Below are 21476 nucleotides of genomic sequence, written 5' to 3' on the forward strand. Positions count from 1 at the left end.
CACTGTGCAAACATGTAACAATGAGTAGATATAATAAATAAAGATGTCATGCCACATTTTTATACTCGCAATTAATAAAAATATAAAATGTAGAAAATCTAATAATAAAATAAACATAGCATGTCACATCGATTAATATGTAGAGAAACAGTTATTCGAAAAATAACATATGTATGTATATTAACCTCTTTCGTCACCATAGAATTTTTTTTTTTTTTTGGTCAAACGATAGATTTGTTATATTAGATGTTCGATTAGGGAGCTGACGAGCTTCGAACCCACGCCGATGTGCAAGGACAATACTCCTCTCCAACACTATGGTAGAGGGCCATTTGCACCACCATAGCAATTAAGAAAATGAACTGCATAATAGAAATCTTAACTACAAAATCTAATTTAATATGGTATTCATACTGGTAAAAAAAAAAAATCACTCAACCAAAGGCAGTTTCTATTTTGTTTTGCTATGATATGCAAGAGGTAATTACCTTTCTTTTCCAGATTTTGCAGCTATGCCGGGAGGAGGAAGATAGGGTATTGATTGAAGATTCCCATAAATAAGAGGGGATTAAACAAAGAGTACATGGTAACTTTATTTTTCTTTTCTCCAAAATAAATAATTAAATGCATACATATAACCTTGATTAATTAAATAGACACATAACACATTTTTAAAAGGGAATAATAAATAATTACTTTGATTTGGGGGGTGAGAAAAAGAGACTGAATTTACTAACTCAAAATTTTCTGAACAACTGAAGTTGTGCAATTAAAACAATATAATAAAAAAGAAAAGTATTTCTATTTCTTGAAAAGAAAGTATAATTTTAAAAGTAAAAATAACTTTTATGGTCTTATTCTCTAAATTTAAAAAAAAAAAAAAAAAAACCAATATTATCTACACAAAGATAGAGGGTGCTGAGCTGAGCATCACAATGGACTAGTAATAATATGGTTTAAATTTGCATTTAGCGAGAATCAAACATAAGATCTCTCACATAAGAATATACTTTTTTTTTTTAATGAAACGATAGTTGAAATATATTCATGAGCAAAAGATCATTACAAAGGCAATCATGGGAGAGGAGCATCCTCAATAAGGACATCCAAAATTAAGCCCGGAGGGGATACATTCCAAATACATTCATGATTAACCATAAGACCACATGATTAACCATAAGACCAAATCGTGCATGTCTCTGAACAGCTTCATTGGCTTGGCGGCGAGAATAGGTAAAAAAAGCTTCAGTTATTGATTGGAGAAACGCCTTGATATCCTCAATAATTTGACCGATTGAAGAAATATTGGTTAAGGAGTTTCTAAGCGTGTCCACAATCTGAAGCGAATTGGACTCATATACAGTATGGTGAAAACCTCTAGAAATAACCCAAACTAAAGCCCAACGACAGGCCGAAGCTCTGCCTGAAGGGGGAAAAGGTATTAGTAATGTTAGGGGGTTACGGAAGTTAGCATAGTTAAGGGTCTTCAAGGATAATACATTATTGTTTTAGCTGTTATGTTGTTATTAACCTTTATTATGATATAATTGATTTTCCGTTTCATTGTAACCACTAGGAAGATATCTCATAATCTATGTATAAATATAGGTTGTAATACCTCAAATGATTATTATTGAATATACAGTTTCTACAAGTAAAATCACCAACTTTGGCAACCACAAAGCTGCCAGAATCGTGGCTGACGATCAGACCGAAGCCGCCCAGCTTCCACGAGGGGGCGCTGACCATCTATAATCATCTTAAGAATAATTTTTATATTTAAGAAGGTCACCAAAACGGTCAATTACAAGGATTTAATACCCAAATCCATAGCCCCTAAAAGGCAAGCCACTAAATTCGGGATCCAACCTAAATTCTGCCTTCGCAAAAACGTATATTCCACGTGTCCATTCCTCGTTGGTCCTCCAAATGCATGCCCAATCCCCCTTCAAAACGCTCACTCTTTACCTCCAACACCACGCACAGAAAAACACAACATAAATTCTGTGTCTTTTTGTCTCTGCCGATTTCTCTTCTTTCTCTATAAGGAATCGATCGGGCGTGCGGAAGTCCCACCCGATTTACGATGGGGAGTAGGAGGAGCTCGCCGGTGAACGTGCTGTTTCAATGGGTGAGGAGGCAGTCAATGAAAGTCAAGGTTTTTCTGGGTAGCCTGCTGGCATTGTGTGCTTTAGTGGCACTGAGATTTTGGGTGAAGAATCATAACTACTTTGTCATTGCCTCTGAAGCCGTGCATGTCGCCGGGATCGTCGTCCTCATTTACAAGCTCACTACCCAGAAGACTTGCTCCGGTATCTATGTCCTTCCTATTCCTTCACAATTTTTTTTTAATTGGGATATTATTTGATTTCTTGGGTTTTATTAATTTGATTTGTCATGATTTCTGCTGGTTTGGAATCGGTTGGTTTTTGTATCCAATTTTTAATGTCACTAGAGTCGTATGCCTCATAATGTGGGCGTAACGCGTAACTAAAAAAATTTGAGGTTCCACCGTAAAAAATAAAAATAAAAAAAATAAAAAAATAAAAAAATAAATCAATTTGCAATATATGGAGTAACTCAATTACTTATGAGCACGTGTAAGATCCGTTATTTCTCCGATGTAGATGTGGAATTCACTCTCAACAGTAACACGTTAAGCCCTATTAAGAGCATAAGGTTATGGTGTCGCGCCCTGAAATCCCAAGCATGTGACAGAGACACATACCTTGAGATTTTGGGGCGGGGCTTGACATTTGATAGTGGCCCTATATTATTGTGATGCCATGAAACTCATGACAAAATGGGTGCAATTTATGAAGAGGGTATAATTTATAGTTTTGATAAAATAATCATTTAGGATCAGTTGGGGACTCGGTATTTTAGTTGATTATGCTTAGGGATGAACTTCTGTTGAAACAGGTCCAAGAAAAAGAGGGGATTACAGAAAATTGACCAATTACAAAATTAATGAACTCTGTAATTTTATAAAGCCGTTGGGATGATGTTATCAGCACTCTAGGATTATCATCATGTACTCTTTTTTATACAAATTTTCTCAATGTTTAATAAAATTGAAGTGCATGATGACGTTTTTGAAGTGTCAATCTTAATCGTTATTGTGGTAAATAAATCGAAAGGAAGTACGGCTTATGATTTTGCAGTACAATCTGACCTCTAATCTGATGTCCGGTAGTTAAATTCAAGTTTAATCTGACCTCTCATTTGATCAGGTAGTTAAATTCAAGTTTAATCAATATTAGTTGCTATATCTTCGTAATTTCAGAGTAATACATTTGATAATTATCAGCTTTAGTACATAAAATACTTTCAAATAAGCTTTTTGTTAATCAGTTGGTTTCTATTACATGTTCAGGTCTTTCCCTGAAGACTCAGGAACTCACAGCTCTCTTTCTAGCAGTAAGATTATTTTGTGGTACCATGATGGAGGCGGACATTCATACTGTGCTCGATTTTTCTACTCTCGTTTCAACAGCGTGGGTCATATACATGATACGGTCTAAATTGAAGTCAACCTACATCAAGGAACTCGACAATTTTCGCTTATATTTTGTGGTAAATCTTTAATCTGCTCCCTTTGGCTTAAGTCTGTGTGTATGCATATCCGCATATGAGTATAGTTTTAAGAGAAAATGCGCGCCCACACACACACATGTACATTTTCTAATGTTGATTCATCCGTACCGCATACATAGACGATATTGAAAGACTGGTGCTATTAACAAGCAAACATATGCACCAGCCTCTATAGAGCTTCATTAGAGATTAAAAAATTTCGAGCGAGACTAAATGGATGTAAACATTGAAAATTGCTTGTTATTTGTACTTTCTTTTCCCCACTAAGCATCTCCCTGGCATGATCTTTGCCATTGCGCTTTGCACTATTCTAAAAATTCCTACCTAGGCGACTGCCACCGCTCCGATTAATGCCTAAGCATTTGAAAATTAAGAAAGCGCGCCTAGACCTACTGAGGCATCTGCCTAGACCGCCTAGCCTGACTAGACTCGCCTAGGTCGCGACTCACTTAGACAGGAAATAGATAACTTTCATTTTGCATTGTTGTATACTTAAATGAACACACATTATATTATTGTTCCCCATTTTTCATTATATTCCAATACTTCATAATATATATGTCATTCTATTTTGTAGTTTATGATGAAATTATATATATTTTAAGTATAAACTGACACTTATTTACATAAAATATAATAGATTTACTTAAATCCGCTTAGTCTGCCTAGCCGCCCGACTAGCGCCTAGCGCCTAGCGTCTTTTAGAACCTTTGTAATAAAACCAAATGACATCTCCTTACAAACCGTACGTACAAAAAGAAAATTAGGCTTCCGATTTGAGAAGATTGAAGCTGCTTCCATATGCATGAGTTGCTTTAAATCCGGCCACCCTCGATCCATTGTTCATAGTTAATACCCCTCACTGACAATCTGTTATGATCTTGAATGTACGTGTTTGCTCTGCTTCAACTTTGAAGTACAGAAGTTGGAATTTACATTGTAACTTTGGAAAAGGTGCAAGATTATTATTTTACCACAAAAACCGCAACGTACGTAATTTCATTTGAATTGCAGATGGTGCCTGCTGCTATCCTCGGAGTGCTTGTCCACCCATATACACTATATAACCCCATCGGTCGAATCCTATGGGCATTTGGTGGATACATGGAAGCCGTTTCAGTACTGCCTCAACTCCGTTTAATGAAGAATGCAAAGGTTCAGATTAATTGAGATTAAAGCTCTTTACCACTGATTTACAAGATTTGTTGATCTTTGTTGTCTTCTGATGATGATTTGCTTTCAGATGATCGAACCATTTACCTCCCATTACGTATTTGCATTGGGCATTTCGAGGTTCTTGGCGTGCGCTCATTGGATTATTCGGGTTGGGCATGACTTGTTAGGTTAGAATAACAGTACATACATAACGTAATGTGTATCGGGCTAATACTTTGCCATTCTCTTCCAGATCTACGAGACTAGAGGAAGATACATATTTTTAGTCGGGAGTGGATATTTCTGGATTTTGGCAGCTTTCCTTTCTGAGATGGTTCAAACATTCATCTTAGCTGACTTTTGTTACTACTACATAAAGAGGTAAGCAGCGGAAAACATCATCTCCTATTCGACCTCTCTGACGTTCAACCCCTCAGATAATGTGATCAATTTTGTTAGCGGAGTCTTGTATACAACGGTCGCATGTAAGAATATCTTATGAACTGCGTACCTTGGGTTACACTCTTATTACCAACCGATTCCCAAGTTCGCGTAACCCTTTAACAATGACTGTGTGTGTTTGCAGTAAAATGGAAGGGCAGCTGATAATGAGGATGCCTCCGGTGTAGAACTAGGGGGCCGTTTTCGGATGACTATAAAAATATCATGTGACATGAGGAAGCGAATGAAGAAATCAAACTATGTGTAATGGCATTTTTTCTTTCTCCTTTGTTTTTGCTTTTGGGTGTAGTCGTAAGACATGATTACTACTTTTGAGACGTGAACTCTATATCACATATGCGTGTTAGCAATTGACAATCGTAGCTACATCGGCCCCACAATATAAATACCTATGAATTTAGCTAAGATCAATTACTCACACACATTTGACCATTGATGATATCTAAACCTCACATCCATATTGCATAGACATTTAGAGATAACTCACATACGCGTTGATAGGATAGGTTGATAGGGTAAGTTGCTTACATACATCTGAATGTTGCCGAGATGTGTACCTGTCATGCGTTAGTGGTAAGAAATTGCTTAGGTCCAAAATGTATAAACAAAATTGCTTAAGCACATATATGAAGCTCAATTCAAACACCTATTTCATACCTATCGAATTTTCTCAAGTAACCAGTAATGTGTAGACCAACTTTTAGATTAGATTTGTAAATTATATGATATATTATCAATAGCAAACAAAAATATTAATCAATATTTAAATCATAAAATTTAATTAAAATAGTTAATTTTTCTAATATTACACTTTACACGTGACAGAAACTATTCGGTCTGCCAGAATATAAAAAGCAAACAAATTAGATTGGGCCACGGCGCAACTTAAGATTTCCCCATTAATCGACACGTGGCAACCATGCATCAGTCGTACGCATTTCAAACCAGGTCTATGCGCCACATTCCCTGCCTTCCCCTTTTCGAAACTAACTCACCTCCCGAGACGCCACCACGTGTCCACTGCCATACGTAGACAACCGACCCCAGCCATTCATCTTCCCCCACGTGTTAGCATCATCGTACATGAACAGCCTCGACACGTCAACGTCACTCTCCGTGAAATGTGTAGACCAACTTGACCTTCCTGAGCTGCGCCACTCACCATGCGCGCCACGTTTAACCTCTGAATCCGTTGCTCCAGAGGACACGGCATCCAGACTGACACGCCCCCCCGACGACATGTGTCAACGAAGAAACCTGCCACGCAGACTTTTCCTTCTTGGGATTCGTGGAGTGAGAGGGACGGTTGAGATTTGCGAGTAACAGCGAAACCTCGCTCCGCGCGTCCGTACCCCACTGCCAGGCTGACAGATTATAGGCTATCCGTTGTTAGTTTCACGGGAGCCGGGGGCTTACACGTGTCCGTCTCAATCTCTTCATGCGGGTATGCCACGTGGCCCCTCCGAACCTTCGAGCGTGCGCCGTAGCTCCCATTACACTTGAGAAGGGTTTGTTTTCCGCTAAATTAACGTATTAACAGGCAAAACATGATTAATTTTAGCACTAAATCAGGATTAGTGGCTAATCCTATTCACTAAATATATCCAAAATATCCTACGTGTCAACCCACCGTCTCTGTTTCCTTGTGTTTCCCGCACGTGGCCCCCTCTCTCGCTTCCGTCCCATCTATTTCCCCCTTCCCCCTTTTCTCTCCCTCAGAAAATCTGAACCCAAAAAACCCTAGAGATTTTCAGAGCAAAAAAAAAAAAAACAAAACAAACTTGAAGTTTGAGTTCTGTAAAAATGGTGAAGGTTTCCGAATCGGCATCGAAAGAGGAGGAGGTTGAACTGGATTTGGGGCTGTCGATCGGCGGCAGCTTCCGAAAACCGGAGAACTCGAAGCTGGCCAAAGGGTTCGAAGTAGATCCGAGAAAGGATGAGCACCAAATACTGCCATCCCAACCGAACGCACCATCTCCGTCGCCGGTGGAGTCGTCGGAGCCGGAGAGCGCGCTTCTGGATCCGCATACGAAACGGGAGATGCAGGCGTTGAGAAGGCAGGAAGCGAAGAGGAAGCGGGAGCAGAAGAAAGGCCGGGGACAGAACGATCCCCAAGTGGAGGAGCACCCGGCGGTGAAGAAAGAGAGAACGGAGACGAATGTGAATGTGAATGTGAATCTGAATCTGAGCAACGGACAAACGGAGCTGCGCTGCCCGGTTCAACAACCAGGTCAGTACCCGTACCCGCCGGTCCAGTTTGTTCCGTACATGAACGGGTTCTCGTATCCTTGCGTGATGCCGTGCTGGGCCCCCAGCGGCGGCGGCGGATTCCGGCCCTTTCAGGCGCATAAGGATACGGGGAAGAAGAAGAACGGGTGTGAGACGGAGCAGAATAGTGGGTTGGGTAAAACGGCGCCGGTGAATGGTGGGTTGGGTAAGAAACCGGCGTCAAATGTTTCACCAATGTGTAGTTCCTCCACCGTGTCAGATCATCAAAGCGCAGCTTCTCAAGACGGTATGTTAGGTGGTGGAAGCAGCGAGAGCAAAAGCCATTCAAGCCAGAGCATACAAGAAAACACAGAGCCGGTTTCAAATTCCTTGGAATCCAATTCGGAAGGGAATGAACAAAAACTGAATCCAAAAACAGAACCGAAATCAGAAACCGCAGACGCATCTCCAACCCCAAAACCCATCTCACCTAAACAAGAATATTCCCCTCCAATCCCTCCACTGAAGGACGTTACCAAAACGGACCCAATTGCCAAGCCTCCAAAACCCCAGATCAGCAAAAATGGCAGCAGCACCGTTTCCCTTCCCCAAATGCCTTATGTCTCGACGACCGGGACCGGCCCTAATGGGAAAACGGTTCATGGGTTCTTGTACAGATACACGAATTCGGAGATTACCATCATATGCGTCTGCCATGGAACCACATTCTCGCCGGCTGAATTCGTGCAGCATGCCGGAGGCACCGATGTTTCGCAGCCGCTGAGGCACATAACGGTGATCCCTTCTGCTTTTGGATGATGAGCTGAAAGATGATCAAGTTATCGACAGACCCTTTTCATTTCTTCTAATCTGCTAGCTAGTTCTCTCTTCTTTTGTTTTTTAATTATGGTCGATGTGAATTGCTGGGTACGCTGAAAGCGATGAAGAGATACTGGGGGTTTGGGCGGTGTTGATGGAAAATTAATGAGACAAGCTTACTTTTTGCATTATTTGTGTGTAAAGTTGCTAATCTAACTGTGATTGACGTAAAGTTATCATTTTAAGCAGTGTTAGGAAGATTAATTTTTCAAATTAAATTTATAAACTAAATGTTGTGATTGTAGATTATTAGATTAAGAATTAAGTATCCATTAACGTGTTTATTTCTTATTAATAATACATAATTTATTTTAAAAAATTTAATCTTCGTAGCATTATTCTAACCTTTTTAAGATCAGGCATGCTTGTTTTAGTTCTTTTCAAGATTTTCCTCATCAACCCAATAGAGCATTAAAGTTGTAAAGTATAGATTCCAGCTTATGAAAGTTGGCAAAGTCCGAGTCTGATTCATTTGTCTGTGTTTATGAACCATTAATGGAGAGGGAATGAACAAGAAGTGACTGAGTACGGAAATGTCACTGAAATTATAAGCATATGAAAAGGGCAAGTGATCTTTACACACTATTATTTTAGTTTTTCATACATTTTTTATTATTATTTATGGTTAAAGAATTGAATAAGTTAAACAAAATCAATGATCGTAATTAAATATGAATATGTAAGACGTTAAAATATATGAGTGAAATTACTTCTCTTTTGGAAAATTAATTTGAAAGGAGGACAATCTAAGAAGGAATTTCCCTCAAAGTTTTTTCTTGCAACGAAAAAGGATGGCTAGTTTGTTTTGAATGATGTTTTTTTTTAGTACATTGATATTTTTACATTAAGGGGAGGGGGAGTTCGGCTAAACCACATAATAGGCAACCGAATTTGGTATCGAATTCGCCATCCACAAGATTCAAACCTAAGACCTCTCACTTCTAAACAAAGATGAATACCACCAGACTGTAGTATTATACGACTATTTTGAATGATGTTTTAACTTAACAAGATGATTGCACCTATAAACACTATGAGAGATTTTTTTCATGTGCTCATACAAGCCTATGAATCGGTATCATGTGTAATAATATTAGCGGAGAGAAATTTATATATTTTTTAGTATTCTTCTACTTGTATTATGATACTTTGGATGCCGGTTCATGTTCCGAGTACGCTGCAAAATACCTCCAAAACTCTCTTCGCGGAGATATTGTTACAGATGTGAAAATTGTGGGGAAAGATCGGTTGTTGATGTTAAAGCTCCTCATGCTCCTCATGTTAAAGTCCGTACTTTTTGTGTGCGGCATTTGAGTTGGAGAGTATTCGTGCTGCCTTGCAGGAGTGTCACGTCTCCGAGCCTGGGATTGCAGTGTCCAAGGAAGTTGATGAACAGGAAGTAAACAAACCCTCCGAGGATGGTTCTCTCTTTCTATTTCTCAAGGAGGAATTATGAGAGCGTGAGAGCGTCGTTTATTTTAGAATTAGCCGGCTCATTATCAGAATCCTGTAAAAAAAAAAAAATAATAATAATAAAAAAAATAAAAAAAATAAAATAAAATATCGATTTCCTTTTCTTGATACACAAATAACTTTTTTAAAGCGTTAATAATATTTTACAAATATAAAATGACATCTATCACACGAACATTCAAGAGAGGCTACATGGCACTGATGGAGGGCCCAAAGATAGATTGATTGGGTACCCCAGCTAATGATGTTTTTGGGCTCCCACAATAATAGAGTAGCAGATTTGCTGAGGGCCCAAGGTGTGTAACGAGATATAATTTTTAAATTTTAAGGAGTAACGTGAGAAAATTAATATCTCGTAATTCATTTTGAAAATTACTCAAAACATGAAAGGTGTGAAATGTAATTAGCTTCCAAAAATTGATGCTTAGATATTAATTTTCTACTCTCGAGTTTAGAATACTTTAATTTTTATTTTTTATTTTTTATACAATGATATATTTACACTAATAGAGTTGGAAAATAAATTGGTATGAAACTTATGATCAAATGAGACGCGAATAAAAAATCTCTTCCTTGGAAGTGACCATAGTATTAAGTGACATATTTCATTAAAATTTACACTTTAACCCCAACAATCAGGGATGGAGCTAGAATTTTCTTCTAGTGGGGGCAACCCAAAAAACAATTAAGAAAACCTTATTGTAGTATGGTTTATACCTATATGATAATAAGGATAATTTCAAATGATGTTGTATCATAATTCCAATGTTACAAAAATTTCAATATAATAGTGGAAAGTGGCAAAGTGATGAGAAAAATATTAATACATGATAGGCAAGAGAGGGGTTTTTTTCCGGTTTAAATGATAGAACAACAACATTTTTGCTCATATAATTTTGGATATGTAGTATAAGTATTATGAATAGATTTTGGATATTAGATACATCTATTTTTTTCAAAGATAACGCATTAATATTATATAATTGTAGTCTGCAACCAAACAAACAAACTATTTGAGTGGAAGCATCTTCCCTAGTAAGCCTTAATTGGCTCCGTTTGTGCCAACAATTTTCATCCTAAGATAATCAAAATGATTTGAAGAATGAAATAAATAAATGAATAAAAATAAACCTTATTGATCAATCGATTCAAAGAGTTAGCAGATTGGTTGGTGTAACCGAAGAATTCTATCTCTCAAGCTCAAAAAATATACTTATGACATATTTATTTATTTATCATAAATGAATACGCAAGATATTAGTATTATTTTAAATTTTAACCGACAATTAAATTAGATATTTTATATATAAACAATTAGATATCATACCACCCAAGGACTAAACAGTATATCATTCGATTTATGACGTTTCAATTTCAAGGAAGTAACATGCCCTTATATATTTAAAGTACCCTAATTAAGGAGTTACTGTATGTCTGTATGCTTGAAACAACAATCATCACAATCATGATTCACTTTTCCTTTGTCCAATGAGGATTAGGTTAAAAAAATTGCACTTAGGACTCCACCTTTGTTTTATTTTCTGTCCTCAAATTTTTTTGGTTGGGTATTTCAACACATGTTCTTGGTCGTGGACACTCAAGGACAAGCTGAACTTTTATTTAATTTTTTTTTTTTAAACAAATAATATTATATACGTTATGAATGAATTAACAATAATATAGTTCAAAATCATCATTATGCTACAATTGAATCTAAAATCTCTCACGTACAAGTAAAGAGAAATATCACTACTCGTAGTACAAGCTCATCTTTTTATTATTTCTTAGTCCCAATATAATTGAAATTAGATAATAAAATATATAAATTTATACAAGAGAAACAAAAAATAATTAAAATTTTCCATTTCCCATTTCCCACTCTTATATAAATACCCGAAAACCCTTTTTCTCAATTCCTCTCCCTCTCCCTCCTGTACCAACGCTCTCGCGCCTCTTGGAGATCCGCCCAAAACCCTAGAAACCGCCAAACCCCGCCGAGGAGGTGAGAGAAGTCGCTGAGCTCCGCCTACCTTTTCTTCTTCTCTCACCTCACTTCCGCCGATCCGCGCTCAGGTAGCTCTCTCTCTCCCCTCAAATCTCACATATTTCATTACGCTTTTCACATTTTCAACTGTGTTTTTGTTGAATTTTGCTCGCTTTAGATCTCCATTTGTTTCGTAGAAATCTGAACTCGTATGCTTTAGCTGGTAGTGAAGTGATTAGAGCTTCAAAGTTTTTTAATTTAATTTAATTTAATTTATTGCTTAAATGTTTTAGTGTACGAACTTGAGCTGAATTTCACTTAATATTTATTTAGGAAAATATGTATTTAAATTGAGGAATAAATTTATATATATACGTATATGTTAATATGTTTTCAGTTAAATTGAGGAAAATATGTTTGATTTATTTTTTTAAAGAACAAAGTGTAATTCTTTTGGTGCTGGTAAATTTTTGTATCTCTGTTTTCAAGATCTAGTTCAAGTTTTAGGGTTCTACATGTAATGTTTTTGTTTTTGTTTGGTTTCTGGAGGTTGATCAGAGATGGCAACGATGGTGCAGCAAGCCCCAGCTGCAAGCCTCACTCCTACTGCCGATGTTGTATGTATTGATGTTGTACATGAATAGTTGTGAATGAATTATTACCTTATTGATTCTGATGGATGCTAACTGATTTTGAACGGTACATTTTGTTAAATATAGGTCGGTAATGCCTTTGTTCTTCAGTACTACAATATCTTGGAACAATCCCCAGAGCTTGTTCATCGATTTTACCAAGATATTAGTAAGCTTGGTCGTCCGGGAGATGGTGGGATCATGAGCATTACAACCACCATGGAGGTAAGCTCCTTCCAAGACCCTACCTTTAAGATAACTTCGTGTTTACGTCAGATCATATTCATAATTGTTACTAAAGTACAGTATTTGGGGCCTAGATGCCTATGCTGTGGGTATCTTTAAATTTTGTCCACTGAACATGGTGAGAATCTGATTCCTTTGATCTTTTTTATTACATTTTATTGGGCAGGAAATCAACAAGAAGATACTTGATTACGGAGAGCTCAGTGCAAATATCAAGACTGTGGATGCTCAGGAATCTTACAATGGAGGAGTATTTGTTCTTGTCACTGGGTATTTGACTGGAAAGGACCTTGTAAGGAAGAAATTTACTCAAAGTTTTTTCTTGGCACCACAAGACGTAGGCTACTTTGTTTTGAACGATGTCTTTAGATATGTTGAAGATTCCACCCCTGAAAATGAGGACAATGGATTGGTTGTTGATGTTGAAGTTGAACCTCCTATTACCCCCAAACATGGTATGGCTTAAAATGATTCTTATTTAAATCTTTAAGTGCGTAGTTTTGGTTCAATCTATTTGAGTTTGAGAGTACTCTTTTTGCAGATGCTTCTGCTTTGCAGGACAATCATGTCCCAGAGCCTGTGATTGCAGTGTCTGAGGATGTTGCCAAGGAGGAAGTAATCAAACCTTCTGAAAATGGAGTAGTTTCAGTTGAAGAGGAAGCAGTACCAGAACCTGAAGTTGTCAATGAAATTCCTGATGATTTGCAATTGGTGGTTAAAGTCGAAGCTGAATCTTACTCAAAAGTTGAAGATGAATCCAACCCCAAAGTTGAGGCTGAGTTCAACTCCAAAGTTGAAGCTGAATCTAACGCTAAAGTTGAAGCACCGAAGAAGTCTTATGCCTCAATTGTAAGCAGCTGTTTTGCAAGATCTCATGCTTCTAGATCTTTACATCTGTTATATATGTGTTTTTGGTTGTAGTACTACATTTCTCATTAGTTTGTAATAAATTTGTGCAAAAAGAGTACTTTTCTACTTTCTTTGTTATTGTTCATGCTCATCCGGGGTCTTAAACCACTTGTTCCAGCTTAAGAGCATGAAGGAGGGTACTGTCCCATTTTCTACTCCGGCACCCATGAGGTTTGTCCCAAAGAAGCAGGAGCACCAAGTGACTGCTGCTCCAATATCTGCTCCAGTTTCAGAAACAGTATCCAGCACCAATGCCAGAGAAAATGGGAATTTAGAGCCCGAAGGTGAGAAGTTCATTGTATTAGAGCATCTCCAACAATACTGCTACGTTTTTGTTATTTTAGCTAGTCCAATGACCCAAATCTTAATTTGGCTAGCCACCACTTCCAACAATACCAGCCATTTTAGGTTAAGTTAAAATATTTTAATATTATTTTTTCCTAAACTTAACACCCCTAGCCCTTTTTCTTCTATTGAAGCCCCCAAACAATACACTTTTATAGTTTTTAATGTTTGGCAAAAACTTAACTCTATCTCCTAGCTAAATCTAGCTAGTGACTGTTCACAAAGTTAAGATAGCTGATCATTTAGCTAACTCGTTGAAGCTTGATTTTTCTGCATTTTTTTTTTATTAAAGTAGGCAAAAAGCCTTATTTGGCTAGGTTGTTGCAGACGTACTTTCTGTTACACATCTCGTATGTTTGCATTAGTTGATACAATTGTAAATTTTGTTTTTTTTGAACAGCTGAAGGTTACTCTATCTACATTAAAGGTCTGCCAATGGATTGTACAAATACTGTAATTGAGAATGAGTTTAAGAAATTTGGACAGATCAAGAAGAATGGTGTGCAAGTTAGAATCCTAAGGGTTTGTGATTTATCAACTCAAGTTTCTCTGTTGTTTGATGTTGGCAATCCTTCTGTGAATGATATACTTAACGTCTCTTCATCATTTCAACAGGGGTTCTGTTTTGGCTTCGTGGAATTTGAGGCTGCAAGTTCTGTGCAAAGTGCGATGGAGGTATTTAACAGACTTTGACCCACTATCCTTTTTATGATTCGCTATCTTGGACATTTGAACATATCTATTGCTGTATTTCTTTGAACCCTACGGAATAGCAAATAACACAAGAAATTTGCTTGTGAATTCTGAATGCGTTTATATTTAATCCTTTGATATAACAAGCCTTTATGTTCTTGTATATTTGAAGTTATTGTGCTAATAATATTTCTGCATTGGTGTTTTTAGGCTTCACCCATCGTGATTGGTGGACGCCAAGTTTTTGTTGAGGAAAAGCGATCAACTCGAGGTGAGTTGAATTTTGTGTTCAACATTATGTTTGTCTATTTCTAGCTTTCATGTTTCTAATTGTTTATGCTCGTCCCTTTATTTATGCAGGGAGGGGAAGGTTTTCCGGAAGGGGAAATGGGAACGGGTACAGGACTGAGGGACCAAGAGGACGTGGAGGCTATGGAGGTGGTAGGGCTTATGGTCGTGGCGATTTCAATGGTGGTCGTGGCGATTTCAAGTCTGATTATGGAAGTAGGAGTAGCAATAGGGGAGGATCATCGGGCCGTGGAGGAGATGGATATCAGAGGTCTGACAATGGTGCTCGTGTGAATCGTTCTGGTGGGGTAGCGGTTAATGCAGCAGCGAAAAGCACAGTACCACAGGTGTCTGCCTCAGCTTGAGAACGCCTCAACTTTTGAAGTTTGGTCGCAAACGGAGAGCGATTAAATTCTATTCCTTTTTGTCAATGGTGAAGTAATTGGGTAGGCACTGAGAGGGCCGTTACTGATCGTTTTGTGGATGAACCAACCACCTAGGATATTTCCCTAGGATTTTCTTGACTTTTTTTTTTTTTTTTCTTTTTGGGTTTTTATATCGGAGCTATTTTGGAGGCGATAGAGGTGTTAGATTTTGTGCTTAGTATATTTTGGATAAAGTACTTGTAGCGCCATTGGTCTTTATGCGGATGGAAATGGAAATGACAATTGGGGTTCAAAATTTCAAAGTGCTCATATTTTGTTGTAATGGCTGTCCCATCCCATGTTGTATGTTTCCGTGATTGCTATGTGGCCATAATATTTGCGGATGATTTTGTTCTCTGTCATTGATTTTATAGCTTTCTATGGTTTTGTAGAATCAAATTTAAATGAATTTAATGACCGCTTCCTAGAATTAAAGTCAAAAGAATAACCGATTACATTGCATCAGGAGGAGAACAACTTATATGGAGGGTTTGCCGCTCCTTCGTACGTTCTCTTCTTGGGTTCTACTCGGATAACAGGATGCTGAACACATCTATTTCCATTTCGCATTCTCTGGTTTGATCCGTTGGTGGAGAATCGTAACTATGCCTTGACTTGTCGGTGGCGAATCAGAAGGTGGTGGCGGTGGATCCGATGGTGGTTAAGCCTGTACATCGGCCAACTTTGAGTTTTCAGTTTTCTTTAAAGCTTATATATGGGCCAAATTTTTTTCGTTTGTATGATTGCACTTTCAGGCTTTTTGCATAATAAATCCCTCCAGGAAGCAAACGTTTGAGCATCAAAATCAGATGAACGATTCCGATGACTTTCCTCGGCGATAATTCGTTTCCAGTGTCGACGAGAATTTGTCTCCAGTCTCGTGCCGAAAAGAAATGTAAGGGATTTCTATTCACATAAAGCTAAACAATTTTAACAATTTGTACGCACTTGTAATCCAGACCAGGAGATTCTTATGATTTCACTAAATTTGGGGAAATTGGTAAGCATTTAGTAGTAAGTAGTAGCCGCACCTGCAGTGTTATGACAAAGTAGCAATTATGCCATTGTTAGACGAGACATCATATAGCCGATGAAGATAAATATAATTTTCGGATACTTCGTTTAATAGACGAATGTCACAATGATATGACAAGAAATGGACGAACAACAAGCGACGTATTTTGCAGTTTACCGTAAATGTCCACCAACTTCAGTAATTATCATCTTCAAAGTGAACTTTAAGTTGTATGAAACAATAAAAAGAAGACCTAGATTAACATGGAAAACAGGTATGCTACACTTAGATTGATGCATATCGTCCCTATACTATGAATAATTAGTAAACGTGCAACGAGCAACAATGGAATCCAAAAGAGTGATAGCTTACGAGCTGTAGGACTAGCATTGGCAGATCCTCCAACTAGAGCTTCAACAAACCCGATTCATTTAGAGACCAAAATTGCAGGCCTGAACAAACTCCATATCATAATCGACGTGTTTTTCCCAGAGTGGCTTGAACTGGCTCATGGCAATATCAAGCCAAGGCTTCATATTCCCGTTGAAGTGCACCACTGCAGCATTGCGAATCTCGTCCATGCTGATGCTCGGATTATAGCCAAGTCCCAGAACGTGCCATGACTTGTCTAGTGGCTTTGTTGTCGAGTAAAATGTGATTAAACCTGGGGGAAGTGTCCCCAATTTCCACAGACTACGGTTCTCGTTCTGCAATGAGATCATCATCCCTAGTCAGTGCTACTTAATAGATAGGAAAAAACACACACAATTAGTGGAGATATCGCAAAACAGAATAATTCATAAGAATGACATGATAGCATCTAATAAGCATTATGAGTACGTTTCCCTTCTCCTTTCACTGCAGCTGGAGGTACATTCTTTACCATGGATCCCCTAAAGATACCAATACGGCAACTAAAAGCTGCAGATTCGAAACAACAAAACTACAAAATGCACAGTATGCACAATCAAACAGTTTTTACAAGATCTGCATATATACAATATAAGATACCACAATATTGATTTCAAAATGTAAAAGTTCTAGACACAAATTTGACCAAAAGAAAAGTAATCTCTTACCAGATTTTGCCAGTAATGATACTCAGCAGTACAATTTTGCTTTCTCCAAGCATCCAAATCAAAGAAGTTCATTCCATAAGCCCACGCGCATGCCTTGGGATTAAACTTCTCCTTAATCAAAGGATGTGAGAAATTCATGTACTGTGCATACCGATGAAATGACCCAAAACATGTCTCAACCGCCCCATTCACCTTCCCATCCATATCAATCCTCCACAGACCAGTTAAATCCTTCTGAACCACTATATCGTCATCCAAGAATAGAATCCTGTGCAATTTTGGGTACATTTCCGGCAAATAAAACCTCAAATGGTTCAATATGGACAAATACTTGGGGTTCCTGAACTTCATGTTTGTTGCGTCTTTGGTTGCATTCTCGAGCTTATTTTCAAAGTAAAACGATTGCAACTTCGCATTCTCTAATTGCTTTAGCACCGGCACATATGAAGAATTCAAAAACTTGTAATCCTCCACAGCCTTCACTTCAACATGTGACCCATTATAGTCCTTGCTCTTAAACATAACCTGCATTGCTCCGAGGTTCATCTTATCAGTCACGACATGGAACACATGTTTCCATGGCTCCTTGGCATTCTTCACTGCCGAATTCACCACCACTGATGCTGCAATCACATTATCTGAAAATATGGCATAATGATATAGATTGGGATCCTCAATTTCCGGCGGGATTGGCTTCCCTTCATCAGTGTACTTCTCCGGATGCGCAATTCGCTCCTCCATTAGCCGCATTGCCACACAATGCAAGCTCTTGGGGATCGATTTCGCGGCAATCAAGCTCGAGAAAGCCCCTTGCTTCTTAGCCTTCGTCAGCTGCTCATTCACTTGGAAAATGGTGTCCTTGAGCTTCTGAATCTTGAGCTGGTTATCAAAAGACTCTTTCGCTTCAGCAATTATTTGTCTAGTTACTTTGATTCGCTCCTTCACTTCCTTCTCGAACTGCCGCAAAACCGATTCGTCGATGTTGAGAGCGTCGGATTCGAACAGAGCGCGATAGGCGGGCTTGTTCATGAGATCCGAGTAGTTTCGTGAGAGATCGGCGAAGACCCGAACCAGCTTCGAGTTCTCGAGCTTCAGCTTCCGCGCATAGCTCGCGTACGCTAGGGCTAGGGTCCGATGATCGTCCGCCTGCTTCCGGATCTGGTCCAGTCGGGGTTTCAGTGGATCCGATTTCAGAGCCAGCACGGTCCTTCTCGTCGATCCAAATCCACCAAATGAACCGGAATCGAAACCCTAATTCACAATTACCATCAATACATCAAACATTGCTGTGATTTAAATAAAAATTATGGTACTAATCCAGTTCCAGCGCGGGAACGAAAACCGAAAATCGAAACGATTGGATCCGGAAATAAAAATCGGGAACTTAAAACTCCAATGAAGCAGAGAAGCAGTGAAAGTGCGAATGATGAATAGTAGACATACACTTACCGAGTCGCCGACATCGGAGGAGTCAGTTCGGGAAGTGAAGACAAAGGAGAGTGAGAAGACGAAGACGACGGCGACTGCAATGGCCATGGAAAGCACTCTGAACGACGCGACGGAGCTCCGCGCGGTTGCTCCTCTACTGCTGCCGGAGAATCGAAGGTTCGCCATTTTTCGATCTGCGGCTTCTCTGTGAGAGTCTCACTCAGACTCAGTGTCGGACACGGGTTCTGACATTAATTTTTTATTTTTGATTTATTTTTTTTGGTTTCTGTTAATTATTAACTGTAAAACGCGGATCGGCGAGTGCGACTTGGCGGTGCTTATTAAAATCTAATCATGTGGGGCCCATGTAACTCCTGTGATTTTGACTTTTTCACTTGTTGGTTAGTGGGATTTGGGTGTTTATTAATTAGTTAACGACGCATTATCTCTCAAGTGGAATTTTCCTAATTTTCTACCTTCCTTTATTAATCTGCCACACAGTAATCAGTTTAATTAATTGTTAATTAACCTCAGTTATTGCTAAAGAGAAAATAAAACATAGTCAATTAACAAGGAATCACTAGTCATTTGACCAAAAAAACACTAGTAATCACTAGTCATTGAACAAAAATTGCTATGTTGTTTGGATTTGATTTTGCATCCACTCAATTCATATACTATAAATTGTTGGATGAGAGAAATATTTAGGATCATGATTAATTTTTGGATAAATGTTCAATTAATTGCATAATCAATTTAGGTTTAGAGTCCTAGTCTAAGATGGCGAAGACTTAACGCCCACCAATAGAGTCTCGGCCGAGAATAATTCCAAATATATTAAGAATATGTCGAAGAATTGAAATATTATCAGAATTTTACAACTTGGCAGACTTAGGCATCAAGGAAATTTGTTCCTATAAATATAGGAGGTTTAGCTAGGCCAAAACCCCTGCTCTATGCGAAATCCGTCTCACAATATGAGAAAATACTAACCATCCTAACCCTCTCTTCAGTTTGGATGTTTGGATAAGTAAATAGCATTGTGTTGACAGCCGGCGACATCTTCAGTTTGGATAAGTAAGTAGCACTTGAGTCATAGAATCAGGCGATTTAGGAGTATCTTCAGTTTCGACAAGTAAACATCACTGCTTCTGATTGGTTGGTTATCTATCCAAGTCTAAGCAGATGAATAGTTTTCAATTCTTTCACCCAAATGGGTCATTTCATTAGCTTCCTAATGAAGTGAGGTGTTATACTAGGTCACTTCGTGTTCAACACATTGAAAGCCGACCCATTTATCGAACTTCACATTGAAAAACAACCTTGTCATCATGTTCTAGAATCCTAGGCCGAGAGGTGTTCCTTCCTCGACCGTAGACGCTTAGGTACAGAAGACAGTAGCACATTCGACACCGCCATCACATTTGTTCAACTCACCCGACCGAGTTCGGTCGTGAGTTGGCACATCTGTATTCACGAAAATAACATAGTTAACTCATAATTATTCAGTTTGCACGCCATGTAGGCTTTATAATGTTTAGGGTCAGCAATTGTATAAAAAAATTCATATCAACCGCTATATCATCATGTAGTATTCAATTTGTGCATGTTATATTACTTATTTGATGTGAATTAATAATACTACAAAATCGTCACAACTTGTGGCATTTAATATTTTTGTATTGCAACAACAATAATATGAACTAAATTTATTTGCCGTGTTGGTGATTATCTTTCACTGGTGAAGATCTTATATGTTATGATGCTTGGTCATTCACAACTCTAAGTGGTTAATTGGTCATTGTCTTTGTCTTAATAGACTCACCATGAGAACAACATCAGAGTACAAGCTAGGATAAAAGTGGCAATCTTGAAGGGGACCAGACACGTTGTCACATTCATACCATGAAAAAATTCATTGGTACGAGTCTCGCATAGGTCCGTCGTACACACAAACATGAGATTTCCTTTGTTGTCTTTGACATTTCTATGTAATACAAGAATTTCTTTCCTTATGTGTGTGGCCGGATGGCTGATGTGGTCCATCAAACTAAAGAATTTCTTCGTACCATATCAGTCCGGGTGCACAAATCCTACCTTGTTGTATATAGGATAGCGTTATTTACACTCTCATTTCTACTTTTCACATACCTTGTTATTTTTTAGCTATTGATCTTCTTCAATTTATTTAATCTGATGGTCGAAAATTAAGAAGGTGGGTTAGAGTAAAAACGAGTGTGTGAATAACACTATCTTATATACATTGTAAACAATAACAAATATCATGTGACATTTTATAACCCAAGGGAACTCCATCATTAAAAGAGCATTCATTAAAAGAGCATCCTCCTAACTCCATTATTAGAGAACCAAGGACTTTACCATGAGGGGCCTTCCTCTTTTTACCAAGAAAAATATCAAAGCACCTCTATGCACTCACTATATGTGCTAGATGTATGCACAATGATAAATGATGGATCCAAGCCATTAAAATAAAAACCACTCGATAAAGGTGTGTGGGAATGACTTGACTTCTTAAGAAACCTTATATAGAAAATAAATTGGTAACTAGAAAACTTGATCAAAAAGGATTAGACGAGAAAGAGATGATGGAAACAGAGGAACAAACTTATTTTATAGTTAATTTAAGCATTAGAT

General features: G+C 38.1%; 4 protein-coding genes across 5 annotated transcripts; 3 read left to right on the forward strand and 1 right to left on the reverse strand.

Moving 5' to 3' along the window:
* Positions 1–2012: 2012 nt before the first annotated feature.
* On the forward strand, positions 2013–5491 carry LOC137727335 (uncharacterized). Its single transcript, XM_068466202.1, has 6 exons — positions 2013–2312; positions 3377–3576; positions 4612–4752; positions 4841–4921; positions 5006–5133; positions 5339–5491. The coding sequence occupies exons 1-6, from the start codon at positions 2087–2089 to the stop codon at positions 5379–5381; spliced, it is 819 nt and encodes a 272-aa protein (XP_068322303.1). The 5' UTR covers positions 2013–2086; the 3' UTR covers positions 5382–5491.
* Positions 5492–7001: 1510 nt separating this feature from the next.
* LOC137727322 (ninja-family protein 2) lies at positions 7002–8494 on the forward strand. Its single transcript, XM_068466187.1, has one exon. It carries the CDS (start codon positions 7018–7020, stop codon positions 8239–8241), a length of 1224 nt encoding a protein of 407 aa, XP_068322288.1. The 5' UTR covers positions 7002–7017; the 3' UTR covers positions 8242–8494.
* Positions 8495–11694: 3200 nt separating this feature from the next.
* LOC137727572 (nuclear transport factor 2-like) lies at positions 11695–15653 on the forward strand. The gene is made up of 10 exons (XM_068466412.1): positions 11695–11847; positions 12308–12375; positions 12478–12615; positions 12803–13091; positions 13178–13485; positions 13664–13829; positions 14291–14412; positions 14506–14565; positions 14794–14854; positions 14944–15653. The coding sequence occupies exons 2-10, from the start codon at positions 12319–12321 to the stop codon at positions 15234–15236; spliced, it is 1494 nt and encodes a 497-aa protein (XP_068322513.1). The 5' UTR covers positions 11695–11847; positions 12308–12318; the 3' UTR covers positions 15237–15653.
* Positions 15654–16393: 740 nt separating this feature from the next.
* LOC137727571 (galacturonosyltransferase 8-like) lies at positions 16394–19134 on the reverse strand. Of its 2 annotated transcripts, none has more exons than XM_068466410.1 (3): positions 18834–19134; positions 17391–18641; positions 16394–17018 (listed from the first exon to the last, which is right to left on the reverse strand). In XM_068466410.1, the coding sequence occupies exons 1-3, from the start codon at positions 19002–19004 to the stop codon at positions 16743–16745; spliced, it is 1698 nt and encodes a 565-aa protein (XP_068322511.1). In that variant the 5' UTR covers positions 19005–19134; the 3' UTR covers positions 16394–16742. The 2 variants fall into 2 exon arrangements, with proteins under 2 accessions (XP_068322511.1, XP_068322512.1); XM_068466411.1 differs by having other exon boundaries at positions 18840–19133.
* Positions 19135–21476: the final 2342 nt, after the last annotated feature.

Source organism: Pyrus communis, chromosome 3 (assembly GCF_963583255.1).
Source record: "Pyrus communis chromosome 3, drPyrComm1.1, whole genome shotgun sequence".
NCBI lineage: Eukaryota > Viridiplantae > Streptophyta > Magnoliopsida > Rosales > Rosaceae > Pyrus > Pyrus communis.

What these genes read in the sequence shown, in the direction of transcription:
- LOC137727335 (XM_068466202.1), top strand. Translation starts at nt 2,087, where the DNA reads ATGGGGAGTAGGAGGAGCTCGCCGGTGAACGTGCTGTTTCAATGGGTG. An exon ending in ATTTTCGCTTATATTTTGTG is followed by an intron (nt 3,577 to 4,611) that starts GTAAATCTTTAA and finishes TTTGAATTGCAG; the next exon opens with ATGGTGCCTGCTGCTATCCT. An exon ending in TGTTACTACTACATAAAGAG is followed by an intron (nt 5,134 to 5,338) that starts GTAAGCAGCGGA and finishes GTGTGTTTGCAG; the next exon opens with TAAAATGGAAGGGCAGCTGA.
- LOC137727572 (XM_068466412.1), top strand. Translation starts at nt 12,319, where the DNA reads ATGGCAACGATGGTGCAGCAAGCCCCAGCTGCAAGCCTCACTCCTACT. An exon ending in TCACTCCTACTGCCGATGTT is followed by an intron (nt 12,376 to 12,477) that starts GTATGTATTGAT and finishes TGTTAAATATAG; the next exon opens with GTCGGTAATGCCTTTGTTCT. An exon ending in GGAAAAGCGATCAACTCGAG is followed by an intron (nt 14,855 to 14,943) that starts GTGAGTTGAATT and finishes TTATTTATGCAG; the next exon opens with GGAGGGGAAGGTTTTCCGGA.
- LOC137727571 (XM_068466410.1), bottom strand. Translation starts at nt 19,004, where the DNA reads ATGGCGAACCTTCGATTCTCCGGCAGCAGTAGAGGAGCAACCGCGCGG. An exon ending in ATGTCGGCGACTCGGTAAGT is followed by an intron (nt 18,642 to 18,833) that starts GTATGTCTACTA and finishes ATTGTGAATTAG; the next exon opens with GGTTTCGATTCCGGTTCATT. An exon ending in ATCATTACTGGCAAAATCTG is followed by an intron (nt 17,019 to 17,390) that starts GTAAGAGATTAC and finishes ATCTCATTGCAG; the next exon opens with AACGAGAACCGTAGTCTGTG.
- LOC137727322 (XM_068466187.1), top strand. Translation starts at nt 7,018, where the DNA reads ATGGTGAAGGTTTCCGAATCGGCATCGAAAGAGGAGGAGGTTGAACTG.